We start from the raw sequence: 22,603 nt of genomic DNA, 5'->3' as shown, positions 1-22,603 counted from the left end.
TTCAGTGAGAGGACAGCTCTGCAGGAGCCACACAGCTCCAGCAGCTCTCAGCTGGTCCTCTTCTGCTGCTGGCACAGCCTGTTACCCGAGTGCAGTGTCTGTCATGCAGCAGGTTCTGGACACCAGAATCCCAAATAAAGCTACTTAGAGAATGTCCCATAGGGCTGTGAGTTTCTGGGACACTGTGTCCAGGATGCAGCTGAGCAGACACGTGTTGGGACCAGCGAGGGAGGGAGCACCATGGTGTTGGGGCAGTGGGGCAGCAGCTGGGGACGTGCTGCAGATCCGCTGCTCTCAGCAGCACAGCACAGCCTCTCCTGGCCTCTCACGGTGCTTCTGGCCAGCAGAGCAGCTGTGCCCCGGCACCCCCGGCCCGTCCAGCCCACCAAGACCCTACCAGGACAGGGCAGCACACGTTGATTGTAAAGCTGGCAGGCTGACTGACTAGCTACTGAATGTTTTTAATATTGATTTTCTGGAGGTTTAGCAAGTCCCCTTGGTTTTTCTTCCTCTCCTTTTGTGAGCAAAGGCCCTTGTTAAGATTTTCCATCCCCCGCACTCCTGAGTCATAAATCCAGGTCAGCAGCAGGCTCAGCACCGGCCTGTGGCCAAGCAGGTCAGTATCCCAGAGCCCACTTGGCACACCGTCCCCCCAGATGGGGCCTCACAATAGCCGGCTCACATGAAACAGGCCCCAATTAACGCTTCCTTGTCCCCACGGGCTCATAGACGTGCTGGAGTTTGCTGACAGGAAACCTGTTCTCATGCACTGCTGCAGCCTGAATCACTGCCCTGCTCTGCCCAGATAAGTAATTACCACTGACCCAAGTGCTTTGGGAAAAAAACCACGAGGCTCCTGAAGACCATTTCTGGACTAAACCTGTGGCAGAACATCTCTTCCTGCTTGAAGAGATTCAGTTTTTTCCCATTTTGAGGAGACGTGTCATCAGCAAGAGAACATGCATGGCTGCACGAGCACCCAAGACCCACGGGGACCACCCCACCATGCACGCTGCATCTCCCCACCATCACTCAGGACTTGGTTGTGGATGAGGCAAGGGTGCTATTTTGGTACTAAGGTAACTTTCCTAAATGGAGTCACTGAAATAAACTTTAAAACATGCCCTGAGTGTCCTTTGATCATGTATTACATGAAACTTGCCGTGTTCAGCCAGACACCTGAAGAGTGTCCCTACTTCCTCCCCACCTTCTTCTCTCAGACACAAGAGCTTGCCAATTAGTCCCAGGGTAATAGCAGATGTCTCCAGAGACTGCTCAGGGCTCAGTTCTTTTAGCACTCATTATGCTCCATTTGCTGCATGTGTTTTTATTTCTCTGTCTGCTAGGTATCTTCCTTAAGTGAAACTATTAACATTTTTGCATGTATCAGAAGGCTTCTCCATATTATGTATTTATATAAATTAATGCCAGTTAGGATAGATAATGCATAGATACACATCTGTAAATGGAAGAAAGTTGAATCATTTTATGAGCTTAAAGAATAAGGGATCTTGTATCAGCCTTTAAAATTAGGTTGACTGTAATGCAGGGAAAAGGTCAGACTCCGTGGGAGTGCAGCATGTGGAGTAACTTAAATAAAAATGTTAGCATAGAAGCACCAAAAATAAACAAACACTGACAGAGTACAAATTCCTTTAAAGGCAGTGAAACTCAGACTTGGCCACAAAAACTCGAGTAAACAGAGGTACCTTGCACAACCATGTGCCTCCAGAGAGAAACTCTAGTTAGCCCTATCATTAAAGAAAAAATCAATCCTTACAAAATTAAACCTCAGTCATAGGAACAGAACAACCACAAGCTGGAGACAATGCATCCAAGAATTTATCTGAGGACATGGAAACAAAAGAACAACCCAAGTCACCACAAAACAAGCAGGGGCATGTGAGGGATTTACCCGCACAGCTGAGTTCCTATCCATATTAGACACAGCACTGCCAGCTCACTTCCTGAGACATGAGCTACCTTGGTCTACCTTAGTTCAGGAACATGGTTGTGAGAAATGAGGTTCACTCGCCTGATAAATTTTTAAAAGGTGTAATATAAACAAAAAGAGACTAGGAGACAAAGATAATAAAGCAAAGGGTTAAAATGCCTGGGTGCTTGGCTCTCTGCCAAGAGCACACCTGGTGTTTTGGAAACACCCTTTATATACCATCCCTGCTATATGGATTTATGCGTATTCAAACTTTTCCAGGAATTTTTTTTTTTTTTTTGCATGGTCACTCCTTGGGCCCACCTTTTTAGAGCATGTGCTCTTCAAGTTTGATTTCCCTTTTATCATCTTTTTATTTGGGCTGGGGTTTTTCCTTCTACAGGCGGTCAGCGTTGATAGCAAGGTTGAACAGCCTGGGCCCCATCCATCTGTTCACTGGAGGTTGTTTTGTACAGACAGGACATAGCCCTAACATCCAAAATTCTTCTTGACCTATGCCTACAAGCTTTTTAGTTACTAACAGGAGAAAAAAGAAAAAGACATAGAAAAAGCTATTCTAACATATATTCATCTTAATACTTGCAAAAAGCCAATATCGCAATATGTATTCATAACACGGTCCATATCTACAAACTAGCAGATCTATTCATAAACCCAAGGCTTAGGTAATTTCACAGCGGTTTGTTTGGTAGTTTTGCATCAAGACAGCGAGGCTGGGGAAGTGGGAATACGTGCAAAAAAGGTAAAAAGGGATGGGAGCAGAGGATGGGGGCAACCCCTATTTGAGCTCAAGCATTTCTTCTCAGTCTCACCATACTGCATCAGGAGATGTAATGCACAGCTTATTACCAGGATTGTTCTTTACTTAATAAAGACAGTACTTAGTGAACCAGCCCTCTGTGCTGGAAGAAAGGTGAAAAATAGCAAAATCTAAACTCCTGTGTTACTTTTCAACTAAAATGATTCAACACTCCCCTTGCTCCCTTCCTTGCAGATCAGATGTTGGGTAACCTTGTCTGGTCCAAAAACTGTACACATTTTTCATCAGAAGTGTAAAAAGCAATTAAGCTCTCCAGAAAATAAAAGCAAAAGCAGAAGAGAGATGCAGTCCCTAAAGACAAAGAGTAGTCCAAGCCTCTTTGTGAGCCAAGCTATAAAACAGCTAGAGATGAAAGCAAATGCATGGAGCATGTTTGAAGGAGGTGTGAAGTCATGGGGGAGAGAAGCAGGCAGCAAAGGCAGCAACCCATGAACACATGGCTAGGTATGAGCTATGTGTTCATGAACACATGAACACTGGGTATGAGCATTTCTGGGCAGTATGCTAGTGACAAAAAAGCTTTACATTCAAAGCAAAGACACCACCCCACACTGTTCAAACCTTTCTGTGTTCAGAGGATTTAGAAACAGATTTTGTAAATAAAACAATCTGTAGCTCATAAACTATTGATAGTGTAGGCATAAATTCCTACACTAAAAGGGAATAAAACATAACCAAACAGGAAAAAGAAACAAAGGCTAAAGCTCCTCCCAGCTCAAACCCTCTCAGCTGTTTAAGACAGCAACAGAAATACAACATGGAGTCCATGTCCAGACTTAGCAGACACTGGCTTTGAGAAGATTCACTGCAGAATTGTGCTGGGTTCATTTGATATAATAAAGAAATTTCTTGCATTAGGACATAATTTGCCATAGTAATGTTTTAGAAAGTCTTTAATGCTCCTTTGCTTGAGAATCAAATGTTTGGTTTAGATCAGTGATGGTCCAAGTGGACATCCAGAGCATTAACTGTGATTATAATCTTATGCTCATTGTCTCTGACATCCCTAGATACTCTTGCATAATCTTTTTCTGATTATGAAAAGTGTTACTTCTTTGTTAAATTCCATTAGACATACTCATGTCATGCTCATGGTAGTGGTGAAAATTCTGTAGAAGTTAGCCTTGGCTAGGCTACTACTGCATTCTGACCATAGCAATGGCAAACCCATTGAATATAAATAAAGCTACTTTTCCAAGAAATAAGTACTCAGAAACTGCAGTTCTATCAGGTCATACCCTGAAACAATATACTAGTTGGCTCAGCAGACTTGCTACTCATCAGTGTGGGGTTGAGCAGTGCCTGGAAATCAAGGCAACATAAGAGGCTGAGAAAGATAACAGTAGAGCCATTCCAACTCAAAAGTCTTAATCTCACTACTCAATAGGACTAGTCAATGTTAAAGCAGCATTTTTAAAATATAAACCACTCTATTATAGTTTCTTTGACAGCTTGAATTGGGAAACAAGCCTAGTGCAGCCTTAGATGTTCTGTTCAAACAAAATCTTCATCCCCCAGCATATGAGTTGTGGGCTAACCCTCCACCCTCCTCTATGCCCCCAAAGCCCACTTGAATAACCTGAGTAATTCAGGACCCTGGGAAAGGATATCCTTAACCTGTAGTTGGGGTATCTCAGGACAGCCTGCACCCTGCAGTATTAACCTCTCAGGTAGTCAGATACATGATTGTCTTGAAACTGTGCCCCTTTCTGTCGGGTGAGAGCACTTTCTACACTTGTCTCTTTTAAGAGCTGAAGGTAGTATAGCACAAGAATGGTGGTACACCCTAACCTCACTCAGCAAGTGTTTGTAAGGGCTGTGGTATTTCGACACCCTCAGAAGACAACAAACTTCTCAGGAGGCTGAATAGAAAGCTTTTATTTGCAAACATTAGAGAATAAAGTACTTGGCAAATTTTAAAGCAACATACAATTAAAGTAAAGCACTTCACAAAGCACTCACTTAGGAAATTCCAGTTTTAAGTAACACAGATTTTGAGAAAAGGAAGTTGTGGGACAGAGGGCTTGGGGGGCAGTGGCTTGGTAGCCACTTTGGGGCTTGGCCAGGGGCTCCAGTGGGTGAGGGGTGAAGCAGTGGCTGTACCACCTGCCCAGAACTTGCCCTGTTTCCTGCTCTGAACACACACTTCAGTTGTTTCGAGCCATTAATCTTTCCTCCAGTCTGCTATACACAGGCAGCACCAAATAATCATGCTGTTTACTTTTTAAGTATCTTGTTAGGATACCAATGGGATAAATCTACAGCATAAATATGCACATCTGTTTCTATTAATGTTTTGATATTCTTGAAAACCGATATATTGCTAAAATCTCGATTCAGATGTTAGTCAAACATCTGTTCCCATTTTTTGATTGTAACTCTTCATATTCATGTTCTGAGTTCAAGAGACCAAAATGAAACAGTTAGTTTTAGATATTTAGATAGTTCTTAATTAGTATTAATTAGTATTTAGATTAGTATTAATTAATTAGTATTTAGCTATTAAGATAGTTCTTAATTAAACAGTGAGGCAGAAGTAAAATGACTATTTACTCATGAGAAAAAAGGTAAACAAAATAATCATTAGAAAGCCCAGTGAAAGAGCAGGCAAACTAGTCCAAGTTCACTAGAATAATTACATTTTTGTCAAATACTGAGAAAAAAAATTCTGCAAAGTGGAAGAAAGAAAGACGTAACAGATGAAATTGACACTATTTTGCTCAGAGCCTTCTTCATAAATTCTCAGACTGCAAAACACAACATGTACGTGAGAAGGGTACAAAGAGTATTTTGGAATAAATACATCTAATAAACAGTATGACTAAGAACAGGTCATGCCACAAAAACAATGCTTAATGATTTTCTGTCAGCTCTGTTTACAAATGTCATCCTTTGTTCACAAGACATATAAATTCCTTTAGTTATGCAAGGAGGCAAGAGTAGCACATTTTCCAGCCTTTCTAGAGAAACACCATAAGATCACTGTGTATTTTACTTCTGTTGTGCCAGGAGAGAGAAGAGGCTGCAATTAACAACTACCTGTACTTGCAATAAGCTCATGCTCTTAGGGGCTCAAGACTCACCTGCAGTGAGAATATGCCTTGCTGCCTGTTATCAGTATACCAGACATTAACACAGAGCAGTAGAACAAAACGTCCACTATCTTTGCAGCAGATTGATACAAGAGCAAAGCAACTCAGGTATTAATTTAAATTAGTATCCATTTCATCTGTTTAAAAGAAGCTTTAATATAGCCCTAAATAATTTATGGTATATAGGCTCTGTGTTATTGTTGAGTGACATTTAGCAGGATATCCTGACTGTTTCAGAATAGTTACTAGCAAAAGATAAAGCTATTCAGTATGTATTCACAAATTACCTCTTATTATCCTAAAAAGCATGATTTTTTTTTATTCAAAACACTGTTTTGTGAGACCACTGAGATTTAGAATTGCACTGCTTGCCCCATCAAACATTGCACCTCTGAATCTTTGGTTTTTTGTATTTTAACATCTAGATGAGCAAAGCTAAAATCTTACAACCCAATACATGAAACCCCTGCTATAACAGAAGTCTCTAACTCATCAAGGTCGAAATCAAATCTGAAATTTCTCTAAGGCAGAACTTCAGTTGACTCATTATCTTTTCTTGTAATATTTCTAATCCCCAACAATGTAAGGCCAAAGGATTTGGTACCATTCAGCTACAAAAAACCACCAGACCAAACCTCACTTTGTGCACCACAGCTCATCTGAGGCTGCACAGAACGTGGGCTCTGACATTTGTTCTGCCCAGCCTTTCAGTGTCATTTTAAAATGTATGACACCTAGGCCAGTATTAATAACCCATGGGCATTGTGTCGTTGCACAGATCTACTCAATTTATCCCTGAGAGCTGCCTTGCCTAGCACTGCTGCAATCACAAGGCATCAAGTTACTGTCTTACTATTGATCTGAGCAATTACCTGTATCATGGGAGCAATGGGTGACACTCCTACCCTGTAGCTCTGGACTTGAGCCTCCATGTGTCCAAAGCTTCCTGAGCACCCAGACTGACTGCTATTTTGCACTGAATTGTGAATGGAGGGATCCAGGCACCTCCTCACACAGGAAACTCAGAAACCAGGCACACCAATCTAAAAGCACAAATACAGAGCACAGATAGAGCACAAACGTGGGCTAGGGTTTCTGGTCAAGGGCCAGGACCTTGTGGGCTCTTACACTAGAGTCCATGCACAATGCAAAACATCCCAGCAGTGAAGCAGCCTGCAATGCCATCTGTGCTGGTGAATGACACTATGCAGCAATATAAATCACATAATCAACTTCCTTCTCTGTGGGTACTCTTGCACAAACTACATTAAATAAAGACACCCCATGTATGCACGTGTCTGAGTTCAGGCATGTGCACACATTCATATGCTCAGGTATACACAAGCACTTCAACAGGCATTTCCCAAAGGAATCTGTAGTTACATAGATGCATATATGCACATGATGCACATGTTTATTTCTGCACAACTGCATCACTTCTGATGAAGCTGTATCACATTGCAGCAGTGACAGGGCCAAGCCATCTCCTTTTGGTAAAAGTCTACACCTGGAGGTGTTCTGCTTCTGCAAACACTAGAGAAAGAGGGTGCATTTCAACTTACCTTAACTGTGTGTGTATAACATATTCTTCTCACAGCAAGGATGCATAATACATGGCAGCTCAACAGCTCCTCATGTAAGGTCTAACAACCATTGAGGGAGACAAGAAGTTGGAGGGGAGATCAAATGCTAATACAAGTAATGGACAACTAGCTGTAAAGAAGCTCTGAACAAACAAGAAATGAGTGTGTTGGGTAGGTTAGAAAAGCACAGAGGTAATTCTAACATTCTTTTTGTTTAGGAATGGTATGCATGGGTGCACCTACAAAAAGTCTGATCAGATTTCAGCTCCTTTCTGCCCTGGGGGAAAATGTATCAATAAAGTGGATTATGTTTTTGAATGTGCCCTGTATAATCACAGATTTCTTTAGGTAGGAAGGTACCTGTAAGATCATAGAGTCCAACTGTTAACCAGCACTGCCAAGTTCACCACTTAACTGTGTACCCAAGAGCCACATCCACATATCTTTTAAATACCCCCAGGCTGGTGACTTCAACACTTCCCTGGGCAGCCTGGCCCGGTGCTTGACAAGTTTTTGGTGGAGAAGTTTTTCCTAACATCCAGTCTAAACCCTCCCTATCACAACTTGAGGCCATTTCCTCTTATCCTAACACTTGTTACTTGGAAGAAGAGGCCAACCCCACCTGGCCACACTCTCCTTTCAGGCAGTTGTGGAGAGTGATAAGGTCACCCCTGAGCCTCCTTTTCTCCAGGCTAAACACCCCCAGCTCCCTCAGCTGCTCCTCACAGCACTTGTGCTCCAGAGCCTGCCCCAGCTCCCCTGCCCTTCTCTGCACTCACTCCAGCCCCTCAGTGTCTTTCCTGCAGTCAGGGCCCAGAACTGGACACAGCACTCCAGGTGTGGCCTCACCAGTGCCCAGGACAGGGGGACAATCCCTGCCCTGCTCCTGCTGGCCACACTATTGCTGAGCCAGGCCAGGATGTCATTGGCCTTCTTGGCCACCTGGGCACAGCCTGGCTCATGTTCAGCTGCTGCCACCAGCACCCCCAGGTCCTTTTTCACAGGGCAGCTTTCCAGCCACTCTGTCCCAAGGCTGTAGAGCTGCCTGGGGTAGCATGCCCAGAGAAGCTGACTTTAGTCATGGAGTGGATTGTGGTGGTGCATCCCACACTCCTGCACCAGCACCACCATAATCTGAGAAATGCTCATTAGTCCTTGACAAACAGTGCCTGGGCTGAGCTCCTCTTGATTTTTTCAGACCACTGTCTGCTCTCAGGAATTAGTGCTGTCTAATAAGTACCTGTTTCATTAACAAGCTGACCTGGAAACTTATTTTTCTTGCCTGATTAACAACCCAAATGGAATAATATTTTTGTTGCTGAACATTTAAAGAAAGTTACCAACGCAAATTGCGGCTGTAAAAAATTACTAGGACTAAAGCCCACTCTTGTGACCCTATAAACAGCAGTCCAAAGTGAGACTTACTCTGTGTGAATATGAAAAATCTAAAATGTCTAAATGGTGCATTTAGGATAAATCAATAAAAAAATTTTACACGTTTTCTCAGTTTTAATTTTTTAATGCTTCACAGTGTTAGTTTGAAAGACAAATTGCAAAATGTCAGAAAGAGTAAAATTCCCAGCGCAAAACAAACCAAGTGCACAAAGCTTTCATTTCAAAGCATGTGCAAAAGACAACCTTGCTTTCTGGAATGTATTGAGCCCACTACTAGCATTTTGTTTTTTCTGAGGAAATAATGGGGAGGGGAAGCAGAAAAATGAGAGAAAAGCACAATATATCAATAGGGAAGGAAATAAAGTGGGATAAAAAAGAAGGATATACTTACCCTCCAGAACCTAAGAATTGTTACAAGGATAACCTACCCAAGCCACCCAGCAATAAAGGTTGCATTATTTTCACATTTTACCTGTCTAAAACATGCAATTCAGAATATGCAGCTTTCATACGACTGCTAAACACTTCCTAGAAAGGTCAAAAATATCTCTGCATGTGTTTATTTTTATATATTGTGATATTAAAACAAACACTGAGATTTAAGGGAAAAAATGCTGTGATAGAATTGGTGAGTTCTGGGCCCAGGGATACAACGAGGTAGCTGTGAGTGAGAAGTATAGAAACAACTGAAGCAGCAGAAAAAGCACTGACCTAACCACAGCTTTGTCCTAACTCCAGAGTTTGACTTACCTAAATAAGCAAGGGTTTACAAAAGCAAACATATATGTATTTCATCTTGGAGCACCATGGTTCAGAAAGTGATCCAACAAACATGAGAGGTGGAAATCAATGTTGCTGGATAAGAAACATTTGCAGAAATTGTTTCCCCATCCTTTCTTGGCAATTAGAGGAATATTGTTCTAAGTTAAAGCAGCTTCCATACTATAGAAAAAGATCATAAATGCAAAACTTTATACTGTTTTCCCCAGAACAATGCAAGTAATAGCCACTGTATGCAGGGAAAGGCTCAGCCTCCCCATTCATGTTTACAATATATTTTCCATTCTTCTGCTCCTCCTTCTGCACAGAAAGGAAAGGCTTTCTAATCCTATTCACATTTGTCTCTCATTTTTCTATCCCCATAACTCCTGTATCTTTTTTACCCCAGAAGAAACCTGTAGTTGTGCAAACAACAATCTTGTGCAAACAAGACTGAAGACATCAAGCCCCTAAATACTGTAAAAATAGTTCAAAGTCTTAAAATTACTATATCCCCCATATGTGACATACTGAACACTCCTTTCAAATACAATTTATTTGGACTCACCACCTTTTTAAACCTGTTATTTAGCAGAGTATTTTAGTAAGAGTTTTACAATAATAGCCTCTTTCTTGTTAAAAAATTAGTGTGATTGAGTGTTTTACTACTTAATTGCTGATTTGTAAAATGGAAACTACAATTCCATTTATGGCTTAACAAAACCATAAAACAAATGACAAAAGTTATATCCTCATGTAGAAATACCTTGTGGATGCAACATGGTAAATGTAAATACATGGTAATTGATTTAATCCTAAATCTGGGAAGATTTTATAGACTTAGTGTCTTTTCATTACCTCCTTGAAAAACAAATTCCTAACTCAGTGCTTATTTTAACACAAGATGACATATTTAGTTGACTTTTTTTTTCAGTTCAAAATATCAAAATCTCAACTGCGAAATGCAGTTTTAAACTGAAACAGAAGCAAAGGAACAAGAAGATAAGAAGTTATCCTTCAGTAAGCTGTTTTAGAAAGCAGGAAACAAACAGGAGACACAAAAACAGCACAAAATGCTGAGGACTATTAAAAACATGAGAAAGGAAAGGAGGCAACATAACACATTTTCCAAAATGCAGATAACATAGAAAATATACTCTCATTAAAGACAAGAAAGGCCAAACAATTAATTTAAGAGTCATGATGAAAAAAGACAACTACTAGAAAATATCTGTAAAGCAAGAGAAACATGATATATAAAATCAGATAAAAAACAAACAAGAAAAATAAGAAAAGGAAAGTAGTTCTGCTCCATGTAACTGAAGGAAGGATTTGGCAGATTCTGACTCTGTTCAAGTCTGCCCATGCTTCCCCATCAGAGCTGAGCCTTGGGAACTGGTTGTGTTGGGAGAAAGAGATGAGCTGCTTGTACTGACAGATGCTCCTGCAGTTTGTTTTAGCAGGCTGATACAGGAGAACTACCAAGAAATAACAAAAGCAATTTCTTGTGCCTCACTACTGGCATGCCTGGTAAACAAAAAACCACACAAACCAAAACAAAAAACCAACAAAACCCCCAAAAATCCAGTTTGAAAGGTAACTCTGATGTGTACACACACAGTCTAAAAAACTACTTCACAGCTATTTGAAGGAAAAGGGTGTTTCCATCCAAATTAATTGAGATCAGCCACATTAGATATGAATGCCTATGAGCAGAGTGCCAAGGGATATCTCACAGGATGATTTTACAATGGAGTTTTCTCACGCTACTGAGCTTTGGCCAGCCTGAACATGTCCAGCGTTATGTAGGACTGTCCTGGAACTTTTGGTTGAAAAGGAGGTAAGACACTTGACTGGCTTTTGCATTCATCCATACTGTGCTCTGGCAAGCTCTCAGAAACAAGAAATTCCCTTGCTTTAACTGAATTTTTAAGGTATGGATTGAATAGTGCTTTTTCACTGAAATCTTCCAGCTTTAAAACTTCTTCAACATCATTTTCTTCATTTTTAATTGGATTCTGTTGGGATCCACACAAATCATTTGCCACCATTTCTATGGGTTGGACTTCCTTCACCGGTATCAAAGCTGAATGCATTTGACTTCTGGTAAATTGATCAGTAATTACGTAAGTCATGGATGGGGAAAAACAATTAGCAGCTTCATCCTCTTCATTATGAAGTATCTTTTCATCTCTGTTAGTTATGCCTTTTATATTAGTATCAGTACATTCAGAAACATGGTTTTCATAATTTATTAGTAGTGATTCTTCCTGACCTTCTTCGGGAAAACAATATTCCAAAACATTTATGTCTTCGAAGTCTACAGTTTTAGTCTGAGATGACACTCTCTTCAAAAATGAATTATTCTGTCAGTACAAAGAGATAAATTGGAGAGTTATAAACGGATAGATAATGCATCAGGTCATTTTTTAATAAATAAATTATTGCTATTTGGACTCTGTTTGACTTGAAATTTCAGACTTGCACTAGTAAAGAGCTCACATGCATTTCAGATGGGATGCAGTTACATGTGTGAATGAGTACTAAAAAAGGCAATGTTATTCTGTCCATTTGCTAAACAATTTCATATTAGGTTTTCTGTGCTTAATGAAATAATGAATTTCACTGAAGGCTCAGAATCAGATTTGGATTGTGTCCATCTTTTCTAGTCTAACCAGACATTTTTGAGAAAAAAATTTAAATCCCAATTATCCACAAATTACACTTTCTGTGTATACCTGATCAACTCCACTCCATCCAAATAAACATCAAAATTTTACTAAGGAATGAATATTCAAAAAATAAAAAAAAACCTGTTAATACAACCAATATACCAAATCTTACTATATGTTGCAATACATTTTTGTGGACAAGGGAGGAGGTATGCAGATGTGGAAACCTGATTTAGTAGACTCATCAGCCCGTGCAAATTTAATTTACTTTATTAAATGAACGATGTCCACAACCATACAGTCACTTCAAAACATTATTTCTAAATATCCTGTAAGAATCAGATGAACATACTTTATCAAGATGCATATTCTCTATTGTTTTGGAATACTACAAAGAGTATTCTGTAGCACTTGAAAAGAAGAATGGAATTTAATAAAGGTGAGAGGGGGGTTTGATTCATAAAATGACTGCCAGAAAAGGATTTATTTTCTCTCCATTTGATCCCTTCTTTAATGCATAAAATTCCAACTATTACCATAGATGAAGCAAGAGGCCATTCAACTGCAAGACTCTCTTCAGGATTTGGTATATCAGGCCAGCAAACTTTTTTAAACCTATAATTGAGAAAGTAATTTTAGCCAAATTATGAAAGAAATATATTATTAAAAATAAAATAAGCAAGTTACCAGAAATTCCAATTACTGCAAAAGTATCAAACTTTCACAAAGGAAGTCTTTTCTATATCAACACAATGCTTTTCAATAAAATTGTTTTCCCATTTTTATTACAAAATATCCCAACAAGACCTCTGGGGTTACACAGACACTGCAGAAAATCTATTAATTTACAAAAGCCATTTTTTATTATTCTACATATTATGTATATATGTACAATTATATATATTATTATGTCACTCAATTAAATGGTATATAAAATAAGAGCATGCCAAAATAAGACAGTATACAAATTTTGTTCTGATCATTTTTCAGAGTGTTTCCTCAGTGAAAAGCCACTTCAGGTGAAAAGTGTCCCTAGCACTACACCATATTAGAGCTGCACTGAGTTCCTAAATTAATAGCACATGAATGATACTCAGTTGTTGAATCACTCACTGACACTGGGTAGAAAGGTAAGGGAATGAAAACCAGACCTTAGCTTGACTTTTCACATTTTATCTTCACAAGAATGTAAACATTCTACTGCATCTCAAAGTATTCTTCAGAATAAAAAAAATCAGGTTTTATGATTGTAAAAATTCAGTATACTCAACACAGATGAAAATGGAAAAGGGATGGAAATTATTGCTTCAGTTCTACTTATTAGCTGATTTAAAAAAACGCCACAGTCATCTTTTGAATGTTACTGGATCCCCATGCTCCGAGAAAAAAATTTAAAATCCATGGGGATGTCCATGATAGCAGATGAAAAGATTATGAATCATGTACAGATTCAGATCCATAATCAAGGATCAAGCATCCCAATATCTTTACACAATGTAGTTTCTAGGTTTTTTTCCTTACTGCTTTGCTGCTCAAGGGAGGCATCACAAACTAATAAAAGTCAGATTGGTATAAGTAACATAAGTAATAGGGGCTATATGAAATATATCCTAGTACCATCCTAGCATATTAAAAGTATCTAGAAAGCTTTCTTTCTTAGCATTATTAATTTTTTCAGAAAATGAGCTAAAGTTTGCTCCCCTCACTTAAATAACCACAGAAGTGCAAGTGGTATGTATGTAGCATTTTCCATGAACTGATGTAGGTGATATGTTAATCTGTTTCTCTCATTTATTTTGTTTCAATTGACTAAACTTTCTAAAATTTATCCTTATTTTTTAACTTGGCACATAAACTGCAGTCAAAGTATAACCTGTACACTTATTTATTTGTTACTTCAATTGCTTGTTTTCTATTTTGACATTGGTTTTGAAAACAACAAAGGCATTTAAAAAAATAAACATTTCTATTTTACATTTAAAAGTTAATTTTAAGTGGCTGCATTCAGTTTTAGACAGCAGAAAATATACTCACGCATGTTTTTTCAAAACACATGTTATCCAAAGGCCTATGAGACACAACATGCTTATCCCAACAGGTATGGCAATAAAAAAGACATCATCTTTATCTTTAGACAAAAGCAAAGAAATAGAAAAAAAAACCACCAATCAGTACACATTGTCATTTCTTCAGGTATTCCCTTAAGACAGTTTTTAATAGCCAAGTCACTTAATTGTACAATTCTAAAGAGCTCTGTCAAAACTAGCCAAAAGTATTCAGAACACTGTAGGATACCCTTTCTAGTTGAGTCAAAATATGAGTATTTAGAATCCAACAAGCCACAGATACTGAGCCGGAAAACCAGGTCATGATGAGACTTTCCAAGATGTTCTAGAACAGATTTATCACATTTTAAAATTTCCTTTTTTTAACAGAACCACACAGTAATTTAGATTGGAAAGGATATCTGTAGATTACTTTATGCAACTTTAAAACTAGATCAGGCTGCTTAGGGTCATACCATGCCAACCTTTGAAAGCAATCTAGGATGAAGACTCCATTACCTCTTGGTCACCTGTTATTTTATGCTCACCTAAATCTGCCAGGCAGTGCTACTTCTACCAGCTACAAAAAATTAATTGCAAATTAGGTGCAGGAAATAGATTTAAAATCACAAAAAAAAAAATAAAAAAATTAGTTACTCTGACTGAAACACTGCTCAGATTTCTGAGCTAGTTTCCAAGAACCAGAGCACCAGAGGCATTTAGGAATATGCTGAAAATATTCTTCAACTGAGAAGTTGAAAGGAGGAAATGTCTGAACTTCAGATCCGCTGCCATTATACCAGCCTCCCTGTCAAATCTGGCTTAAACAAAAAGTAAGGGATAGGAAAAGGTATTTCCCTACACACCCACTGGCCACAACACCTCTGCACTCGTTTTATCAGTTAAATTTATATACCAGAATAGGTACAACACAATGTATGGTTATTGTAAATCTCTCAGATGGAAAAGTCTACTTTTTAATCAACTGTTAGACATCCCATCCCATAGCTAATAGAATATACACTGCTGCTTCCACAAACAACCACAGTACTCCACAGCTTTACTGACAAGTAAATAAAGACTTTTGGGGTTGACTTCTCATTCTGAGGGTTTTTTTAGTCTGTGAGATTGTCAGTGAAATTTAGGCAAATTCAACTACAGCTGCCAATTCTTCCTTGTTTCACTCAACGCTACTTAAATAACAAACAGAAGTTAACAAATGCCTAAACAACAATGTCCTGTATTTCTTACTTCCAAGTCCATTCTTAAAAACAGTAATAATTAACCTGGCTTATTATTTACCCAATTTCAAAGTCTTGAAGGTTTTTGGCTCTCCAATGGTCCCACCAGCTTTGTTGCTTGCCATGATCCGAACAGTATATTGTGTATTAGCCTGTAAGGACTTCAGTCTGTATTGCAGAATGTCAGAGTTCACTGTTTCATCTTTTTAGGAGAAGACTTATGTCAGTAAACACACAACAGTAGTGCTACATCAAGGAACTATACACTTATTCAGCAACTTCTACAATTACAGATCACAAACTATTTTAAAGGTGATTTGAAATACAAAGCAACCTTACCAGTCCTTTAAAAGACAAACCTTAAATTACTAAACAATATTTATCAGCACCACTTAAAAGTTTGAGGCCAAAACCTGAACCATTACCTATTTGCTATTAAAAATAAATACAAATATTTTTGCTAATATTAAAGATACGTGAATGATGATCTCCTGCAGTTTATCACTGAAATTAGAGCTTTGAGAACTTTATTTCCTCAAAATAGTTGGCTCTGAAATTAAGAACTTCAAATAGTTTATGTAGCTTGTGAAATTCAACTATATTTCGACTACACACAGTTAGAAACTGATCATCAAAAAAAAAAAGTCATTTATCAGCACTGGGATACCATCCCAATAAGTCAAAGGAAAGCCAAAATAAACAAGAATGTTTTTCCAAGTTTCAAAATGCTTTTATGAACAGAACTCAGTATTTCCAATACTGCAGTTTGTACTGAAATTAATGTAATGTGCTTCACCTGTAGATTTTTTTTAAGCAGGGCATGTATCCTGTCATCCTATGCCTAACAGTACCAAGTGCATCTTCATGTAAGACATTACAGTCACTAAAACATTTTCTGGTGCACAAAGTGAAAGGAAACTCATTTCCTCAGTCAGTTCTATCAAGAAACACCCAGGAAATAGTTATGCTGGAATGTGTCCAAAGTTAAATAAACTGAGTTTCACTTAAGGGAGGGAAAGTGAAGTTCTAATGTTGAAAGGCCATCAGTGAAGTCACCTTGGCACACATCCCCACATTCTACTATTATCAAGAACACATGACATCAGAGAAGTGTCAAAAAACATCAGTACAGCACTTTTTGCTATTTAAATTTAACTCCCTTGCATTAGTATTTTAGTATATTAGTATTCCAAAGAAAATCCAAAAAAAATCCTAAAAAGGACACAGCCTGCTTTACATTAAAGTAATAAGGAGAAATAAAGCTCTGTAACATGAGGCCCCCTTATCTCACAGATGACCCTGCACAAAGCAGTCAGGATTAAATTACTCAGAAACCAACATAGTAGGAAAAACTGTGTGCAGGTGACTAAATCTGACAGAAATAATTAGCTTTCTCTTTCACACTTTAAAATTACCAGGAATATTCTTGCCCTGGGTCTGAACTGGACAGCCGTAAGAAACAACCATCACAAGATTTGTAAGTCTGCAAACTTTGCAAAAGAGATTGTGTTAGGTGCCTGAAAACAATTATGTCTAAAAAAGGGAGGGAAAAAACAATTCTGAAGCACTGACTGACCTGACAGCTTTCTTCACAAGCTATATAGGAAGAAAAGTTTAGGTCACCCAAACACTTCTCATGAAAGCTTCTGCTGAGATTTAAACTAAAGAAGTTTTGAACAGATACCATTACACTACCAGATTGTATGGACACTATTCCTGAGGCAGCGATTAGGAGTATGCTCAAATTCATGCTATCAGCCTCTAGACCAGGAAAGCAATGGCAAGCATAGAAAATTAAACACATCTGAAGAAAATGATCTAAAATAATGTCCAAAGAAACTATTTCTTGGCAGCTTACTTTACTGTTATTTCCAAATTTGCTTTTAATATAAAACTGACAATAAAAGTATTTTCACCATACTTTTCCAGAAACTGAAGGCATGTCATTCCAAGGACATGCATGAAACTTATAAATTCACTGAACACTCCTGATCTAGGAATTTACACAGAATCTATGGTTCTCTAATATATTTTAGTGCCTCTTCTCCTGTCATGACTTCTTCCATTGACTTCAAAGGTGCACCAAGATGGAAGAGAGACTGAAAATTTTATAACCTTGTTGCAAGTATTGTTTGATGTGTACTCACTCAATTCCTTTCCATCTTCAGGTTTATAAAATATTGTATAGTTAGTGATAAATCCATTTCTTTTAGCCTTTGAAATCTCATTCCACTTTACTGTAACTTCATTTTTCCCCGGAATGTCTGTATCAGCCACAGGTCCTTCTGATGGCTCTAGAGAGAAGCATTGTAAAAAGCAAAAGTAGTAAAATAGTCAATGTGCCACAGTGCTATCCAGCTCTGTTATTTCACACATACCAGTAACATTAGGGGAAACATACGCATGAGAAAGTACATAACCTCAGTGCTCTGACACAGAGGTTTCTCACTCTCTTTTTTAGGGTAGGAATTCTTCTGATAAAACTTCCTCTCATCTATTCTGGCATTTGCATAGTTCTAGGTGTTACTGTATTTAAATACTTTGTGATCATTAAAAGGCTCTATTGTTAAACATCAGGGAGAGATCATGAGAAAATTATTGTTTGTGCACTTGGGAGTGGACTCAGGTGCAGAGCCACTGCCTTTGCAGAAGGTCTCTGGCTGAGCTGGGATTCAAGTGTCATCTCCAGCACCCCCAGCATCCTCAGCCTTGCCCATCACACTAAAGAAAGCCTTTCTACTTACACAATACCACATCACACACATTGTTCATAACTTTGAAAAAAGAGTTCTCTGTGTTGAAGTTCTAAAACAAATCAACTTCCCCCCCGTTCTCTAACAGCCTTGAGTGTTGTCACAGCTACCTATAAACAGGAAAGCACTCAAAACACAGTTCTGACTGGGCTAGTAATTACTACTCAAACATAAAATACTCCATTGCCTCCCCCCAGTAATTAACACTCTAATGGTGCATTGTAGTATGTGTGCATGAACATTTGCATAGATGTACTTATGCACATACACACACACCAATCAACATTTTCACATGGAATCTTAAAATTACTGGTAAACTACATTCTTCTAGCTGGTTGTATAAATCACTGAATTCACAATAAACTTCTACAAATAAAGAAACTTTACCCCTTCCCCTACAAAGCACTACTTCCTCCACAATTTCTATCTAATTATAAACGTCATGTCTTCTTACCATTTCTTATGCGCAAGACCGCAAATATTTTATTGTTATAAAATTTAACAAAAAGTGGATTTTTCAAATCAGCCATTTTATGAGTAGAATTTCCCAATATATTAAGACTGACAAATGTAATCAAGCATTAAAATCAAGTATAATTGTATACCTAAATGAGCTGTAATATTGAAGGGATAGCTAGTTTAAAAAATTCTTCCCTGTTTGTAGCTATACTCTTTCCAAATGCTTTGTGTACAATATTTAAACTTCAGAAAAAATTAGAGGGTGCAAGCAGCAATGTACCTGTATCACAAGATAAATACTTTCTTATAGACCAATATTGTCACTGAACAGAAGAGAAATCAGGAACCCAGAAACCTGGGGAGTTTTCCACCATCTTAATCTCTTTTTCAAATAATGATAGTACCAAATCACTCAAAGATAAAACATCCTGAGAAACAGACACAAGACATCTTTCACAACATGTTACTTTAAAATACCTACTTTTTTCTTGAGCATAGATTTGTGCATAAGATGGAGCTGCTATGTTTTTTCCATAAAGAGGATACACTAAGATGTTATAGCATAAAAAAGGTTTAAAGTTTTCTGTAAATGAAAAAAAAGAATATTTACACACAATCTCTATATGATGTTAATACAATGAAAATAGACTAAATCACAAGGGAATTCTAAATACACTGTTACCGACTTTTTTCTTCAACTCTCTAGCAAGTGCAGTATGACATTAACGATTTGAATGCTCATTACTGGCCTTAACACACTTTTTTTTCATTGTAGTACTTGTAAGAGCACATGGTTTCTGACTCATTTTCCACTAGAAATAGTTTGAATGGGTAATTACACTTCAGCATCATACAACTCAATATGAATCCACTTACTCATCTTGAAACTTTCTATAGTTTTAGAGGAAGTCTCTATTTTCAAATAAGCAGTATAAACACTTGAAGGTAGTACTTTTGATTTCACATAGCTTTATGTTTACTGCTCTGCAGGAGACAACTTTGTCTCATGCATCAGATCAAAAAGCAGTGGGGTCCCTCACTCTTAACACACAGGACCTGAGGGAATGGCAAGTAACTGTTTCAGGGAGGCTTAGGTTGGATATCGGGAAAAGGTTCTTCACCCAGAGTGGCTGGGCACTGGAACAGGCTCCCCAGGGAAGTGGTTACAGCACCAAGCCTGGTAAAGTTCAAGTAGTATTTGGACAAAACATATGACACATAGTGTGATTTTTGAAGTGTCCTGTGCATGGAGTTGGACTTCAGTGATTCTTCTGAGCCACCTAGAACTCAGAATATTCTATTATTCTATTATTTCTGCGCTGATGTTCTAGTCATACCAACTGCAGATCTGCTTCTAACCAGCCTGACTCAAGGGTACAATTGTCCCAAGTGACATTTCTCCAGTAAAATTTTATGTTTCAAGACATAGTTCCAGTTTCTGGAAATGAAGTTTTGAACTCTGAACAATCCAGGAACCAAGTAATCAACAGGGTGCACCCACTACTTACAACTACTCCCATCAACTCCAGGAGGACATATCTGTAGCTTTATGTTCCCTGGAATGAAACCAGTGTAAAGGGTTTCCTAAATCATTCCTCTCAAGCTCTGCAGCTTGCTCAACAAGAATAATGGCTATCAACAGATCCCTGCATTATATCAGTTTTCTTCTGCTCTTTCAGTCCCTTACACCTTTTGTAATGGCCATTGTACATACATTAATCTAGCTGGTTTTTGCTGGGGTAGAGTTAATTTTCTTCCCAGTGGCTGGCAGGGGGCTGTGTTTTGGATTTATGTTGAACACAGGGTTGACAATACAGAGATGTTTTTGTTATTGCTGAGCAGAACTCACACAGAGCCAAGGCCTTTTCTGCTTCTCGTACTGCCATGGTGCTGAGGGGGCTGGGGGTGCCTGGGAGGTTGGGAGCAGACACAGCCAGGACAGGTGACCAGAGGGATATTGCAGACCATGTGACATCGTACTCAGTGTATAAATGGACCATTCACCTGCCACTTGTGGAGGACTCCACACTGGAGCAGGTAGATGCCTGAAGGACAATGTGACCTCACAGGGGAGCCATGCTGGAGCAGTTTGTGAATAACTACAGCCACGCTGGAGTTGAATAACTCCAACTACAGTTGGAGAAGTTCAACAAGGACTGTCTCCCATAGATGGGAATCCACACTGGAACAGGGAATGTAAAGATTCCTTTGCAGCCTGTAGTGAAGATCATGGTGAAGCACGCTGTCCCCCTGCAGCCCATGGAGGGCTATGATGTTCTCCCTTTAAAATGTTTCCCCATTTTCTTTTTTTTTTTTTTTTTAATAGTTCTAGATTTCTCTGCTAGATGAGTCACATCAGTGACATCAGTCACAGGCCTCCCTACTGATACAAGATCAAGCCAGAGAACTGCTTTAACACCAGTTCTGTAGCCTAATCTTATACAGGAGCAAACACTATCTTGCATGTTGCATGAACATTTGTAAGACTAAAAAATGCTATTACATTACCTGCAGAGATTTCAATTAAGTGTGTAATAATACTGTTATGTTTAAAAGTGGTCAAGGAAAGATGCATGAGTTCATCCTTGTTTGTTCTTTCCAATCTACCTATAAATACATGTACATCTGTACATTGTTACACCTGTAACTGATAAACATACTTCTGTTATTTTTCCACTCTGTAGAATTTGACACATATTGCCATGATCTAAGAAAAGGGTCCGTCTCCAATTCCTCATACCACTCAACCACATATGTGGTTGTTTCTGGTTCAGAGGTCTTCCACTGCACCACCACTTCTTCATTTAATGTAGAGGTTATCATTGTTTCAATCATCTGAGAGGCTAAAAATTTAACAGAAAATATCATCAATTCTGTCTTCACAAAAGCTTGAAAAACACATACAGAATTCAAGAGCAAGTCTCTCTTTCAGAACCCAAATTTTGCAGTGTGCAAAACCTTATAAACCAAGTTACTACCAATTTCAGAAGTAGTTCATAAGCAATTTTGATCAAGATGACAAAGGCAATAGAATAGGAAAGCAAGTCAGCAAGGTCAAGAATGACACTGTAGCAAAGGTGAACCATCAGTCTGCAGAACAGAGGTAATCAAAGTTGGAGAAAAAATCCAGCCTGGCAAAGCAGAGGCAAAAATGACCTGATGAAGCAGAGAAAAAAAGAGATGTATTTGGTGGGGGGTAAGCACACCACAGAGTGGAAAAGGCGGAAAAACCTCTGTGGTGGGATGCAAATGTGGAAAGGGAGGTAGTCAGCAATCTCTAGGACAAAACTACATTTAATCTACATATCCAGTTTTCTGATTAGACATGGAAATTGACTGAGAAGTTCCAGGCGGACACTTGCACTTGCATCATGAACAACTGATGTTAGAAGTGATTCAAGTGTGTCAAATACAATCTCTCTGTCAGATCATGGCTGGCAGCAGGATGTTGCAACACAAGGCTCAAAGCAGTATCAGAATTAAACATAAGAGCCAAAGAGCAACTCTTGTGCTAGAGCAGACAAGCTTTCCACCCCTGGCAGTGGGTGGGATGGGTACTCTGTGAATGCTTGAGAACAAACACAAGGCTTCTCTCCCTCCTTCCACTAACACAACTTAGAGACTTCTATTTATCATATCTCTGAATGATGTTGTTGAATACTCTGCAATAGGGCCCTGTGGTAACCAATCTTACGTGCTAACAAAAGGATGCAAAAGAACTGGGTAGCATTCCACAAATTTATTTTGGAGCTGCAAAGTTAGGAAAAAACCTAAACCAACCAAAAAACCCTCAGAAAGTAATACAGCAGAAATTCAATATGACATCCCAA

General features: G+C 38.7%; 1 protein-coding gene across 2 annotated transcripts in view; it reads right to left on the bottom strand.

The window, feature by feature from the left end:
* Positions 1 to 10,141: 10,141 nt before the first annotated feature.
* Positions 10,142 to 22,603, bottom strand: part of IL31RA (interleukin 31 receptor A) — a 33,578-nt gene continuing 21,116 nt past the window's right edge. The window contains exons 10-17 of one of the 2 annotated variants that reach the window (XM_015615154.3): positions 21,434 to 21,616; positions 19,255 to 19,356; positions 17,709 to 17,855; positions 16,977 to 17,051; positions 15,623 to 15,763; positions 14,310 to 14,403; positions 12,812 to 12,890; positions 10,142 to 11,969 (exon numbers count right to left, since the gene is read on the bottom strand). In XM_015615154.3, coding sequence (XP_015470640.1) covers positions 11,370 to 11,969; positions 12,812 to 12,890; positions 14,310 to 14,403; positions 15,623 to 15,763; positions 16,977 to 17,051; positions 17,709 to 17,855; positions 19,255 to 19,356; positions 21,434 to 21,616 — 1,421 coding nt within the window. In that variant the 3' untranslated portion in view covers positions 10,142 to 11,369. The remainder of the gene's footprint in view (positions 11,970 to 12,811; positions 12,891 to 14,309; positions 14,404 to 15,622; positions 15,764 to 16,976; positions 17,052 to 17,708; positions 17,856 to 19,254; positions 19,357 to 21,433; positions 21,617 to 22,603) is intronic. The other variant, XM_015615155.3, reaches the window with a different exon arrangement.

Source organism: Parus major, chromosome Z (genome assembly GCF_001522545.3).
Source record: "Parus major isolate Abel chromosome Z, Parus_major1.1, whole genome shotgun sequence".
Taxonomy (NCBI): Eukaryota; Metazoa; Chordata; class Aves; order Passeriformes; family Paridae; genus Parus; species Parus major.
This window is presented reverse-complemented; position numbering and strand designations above follow the sequence as displayed.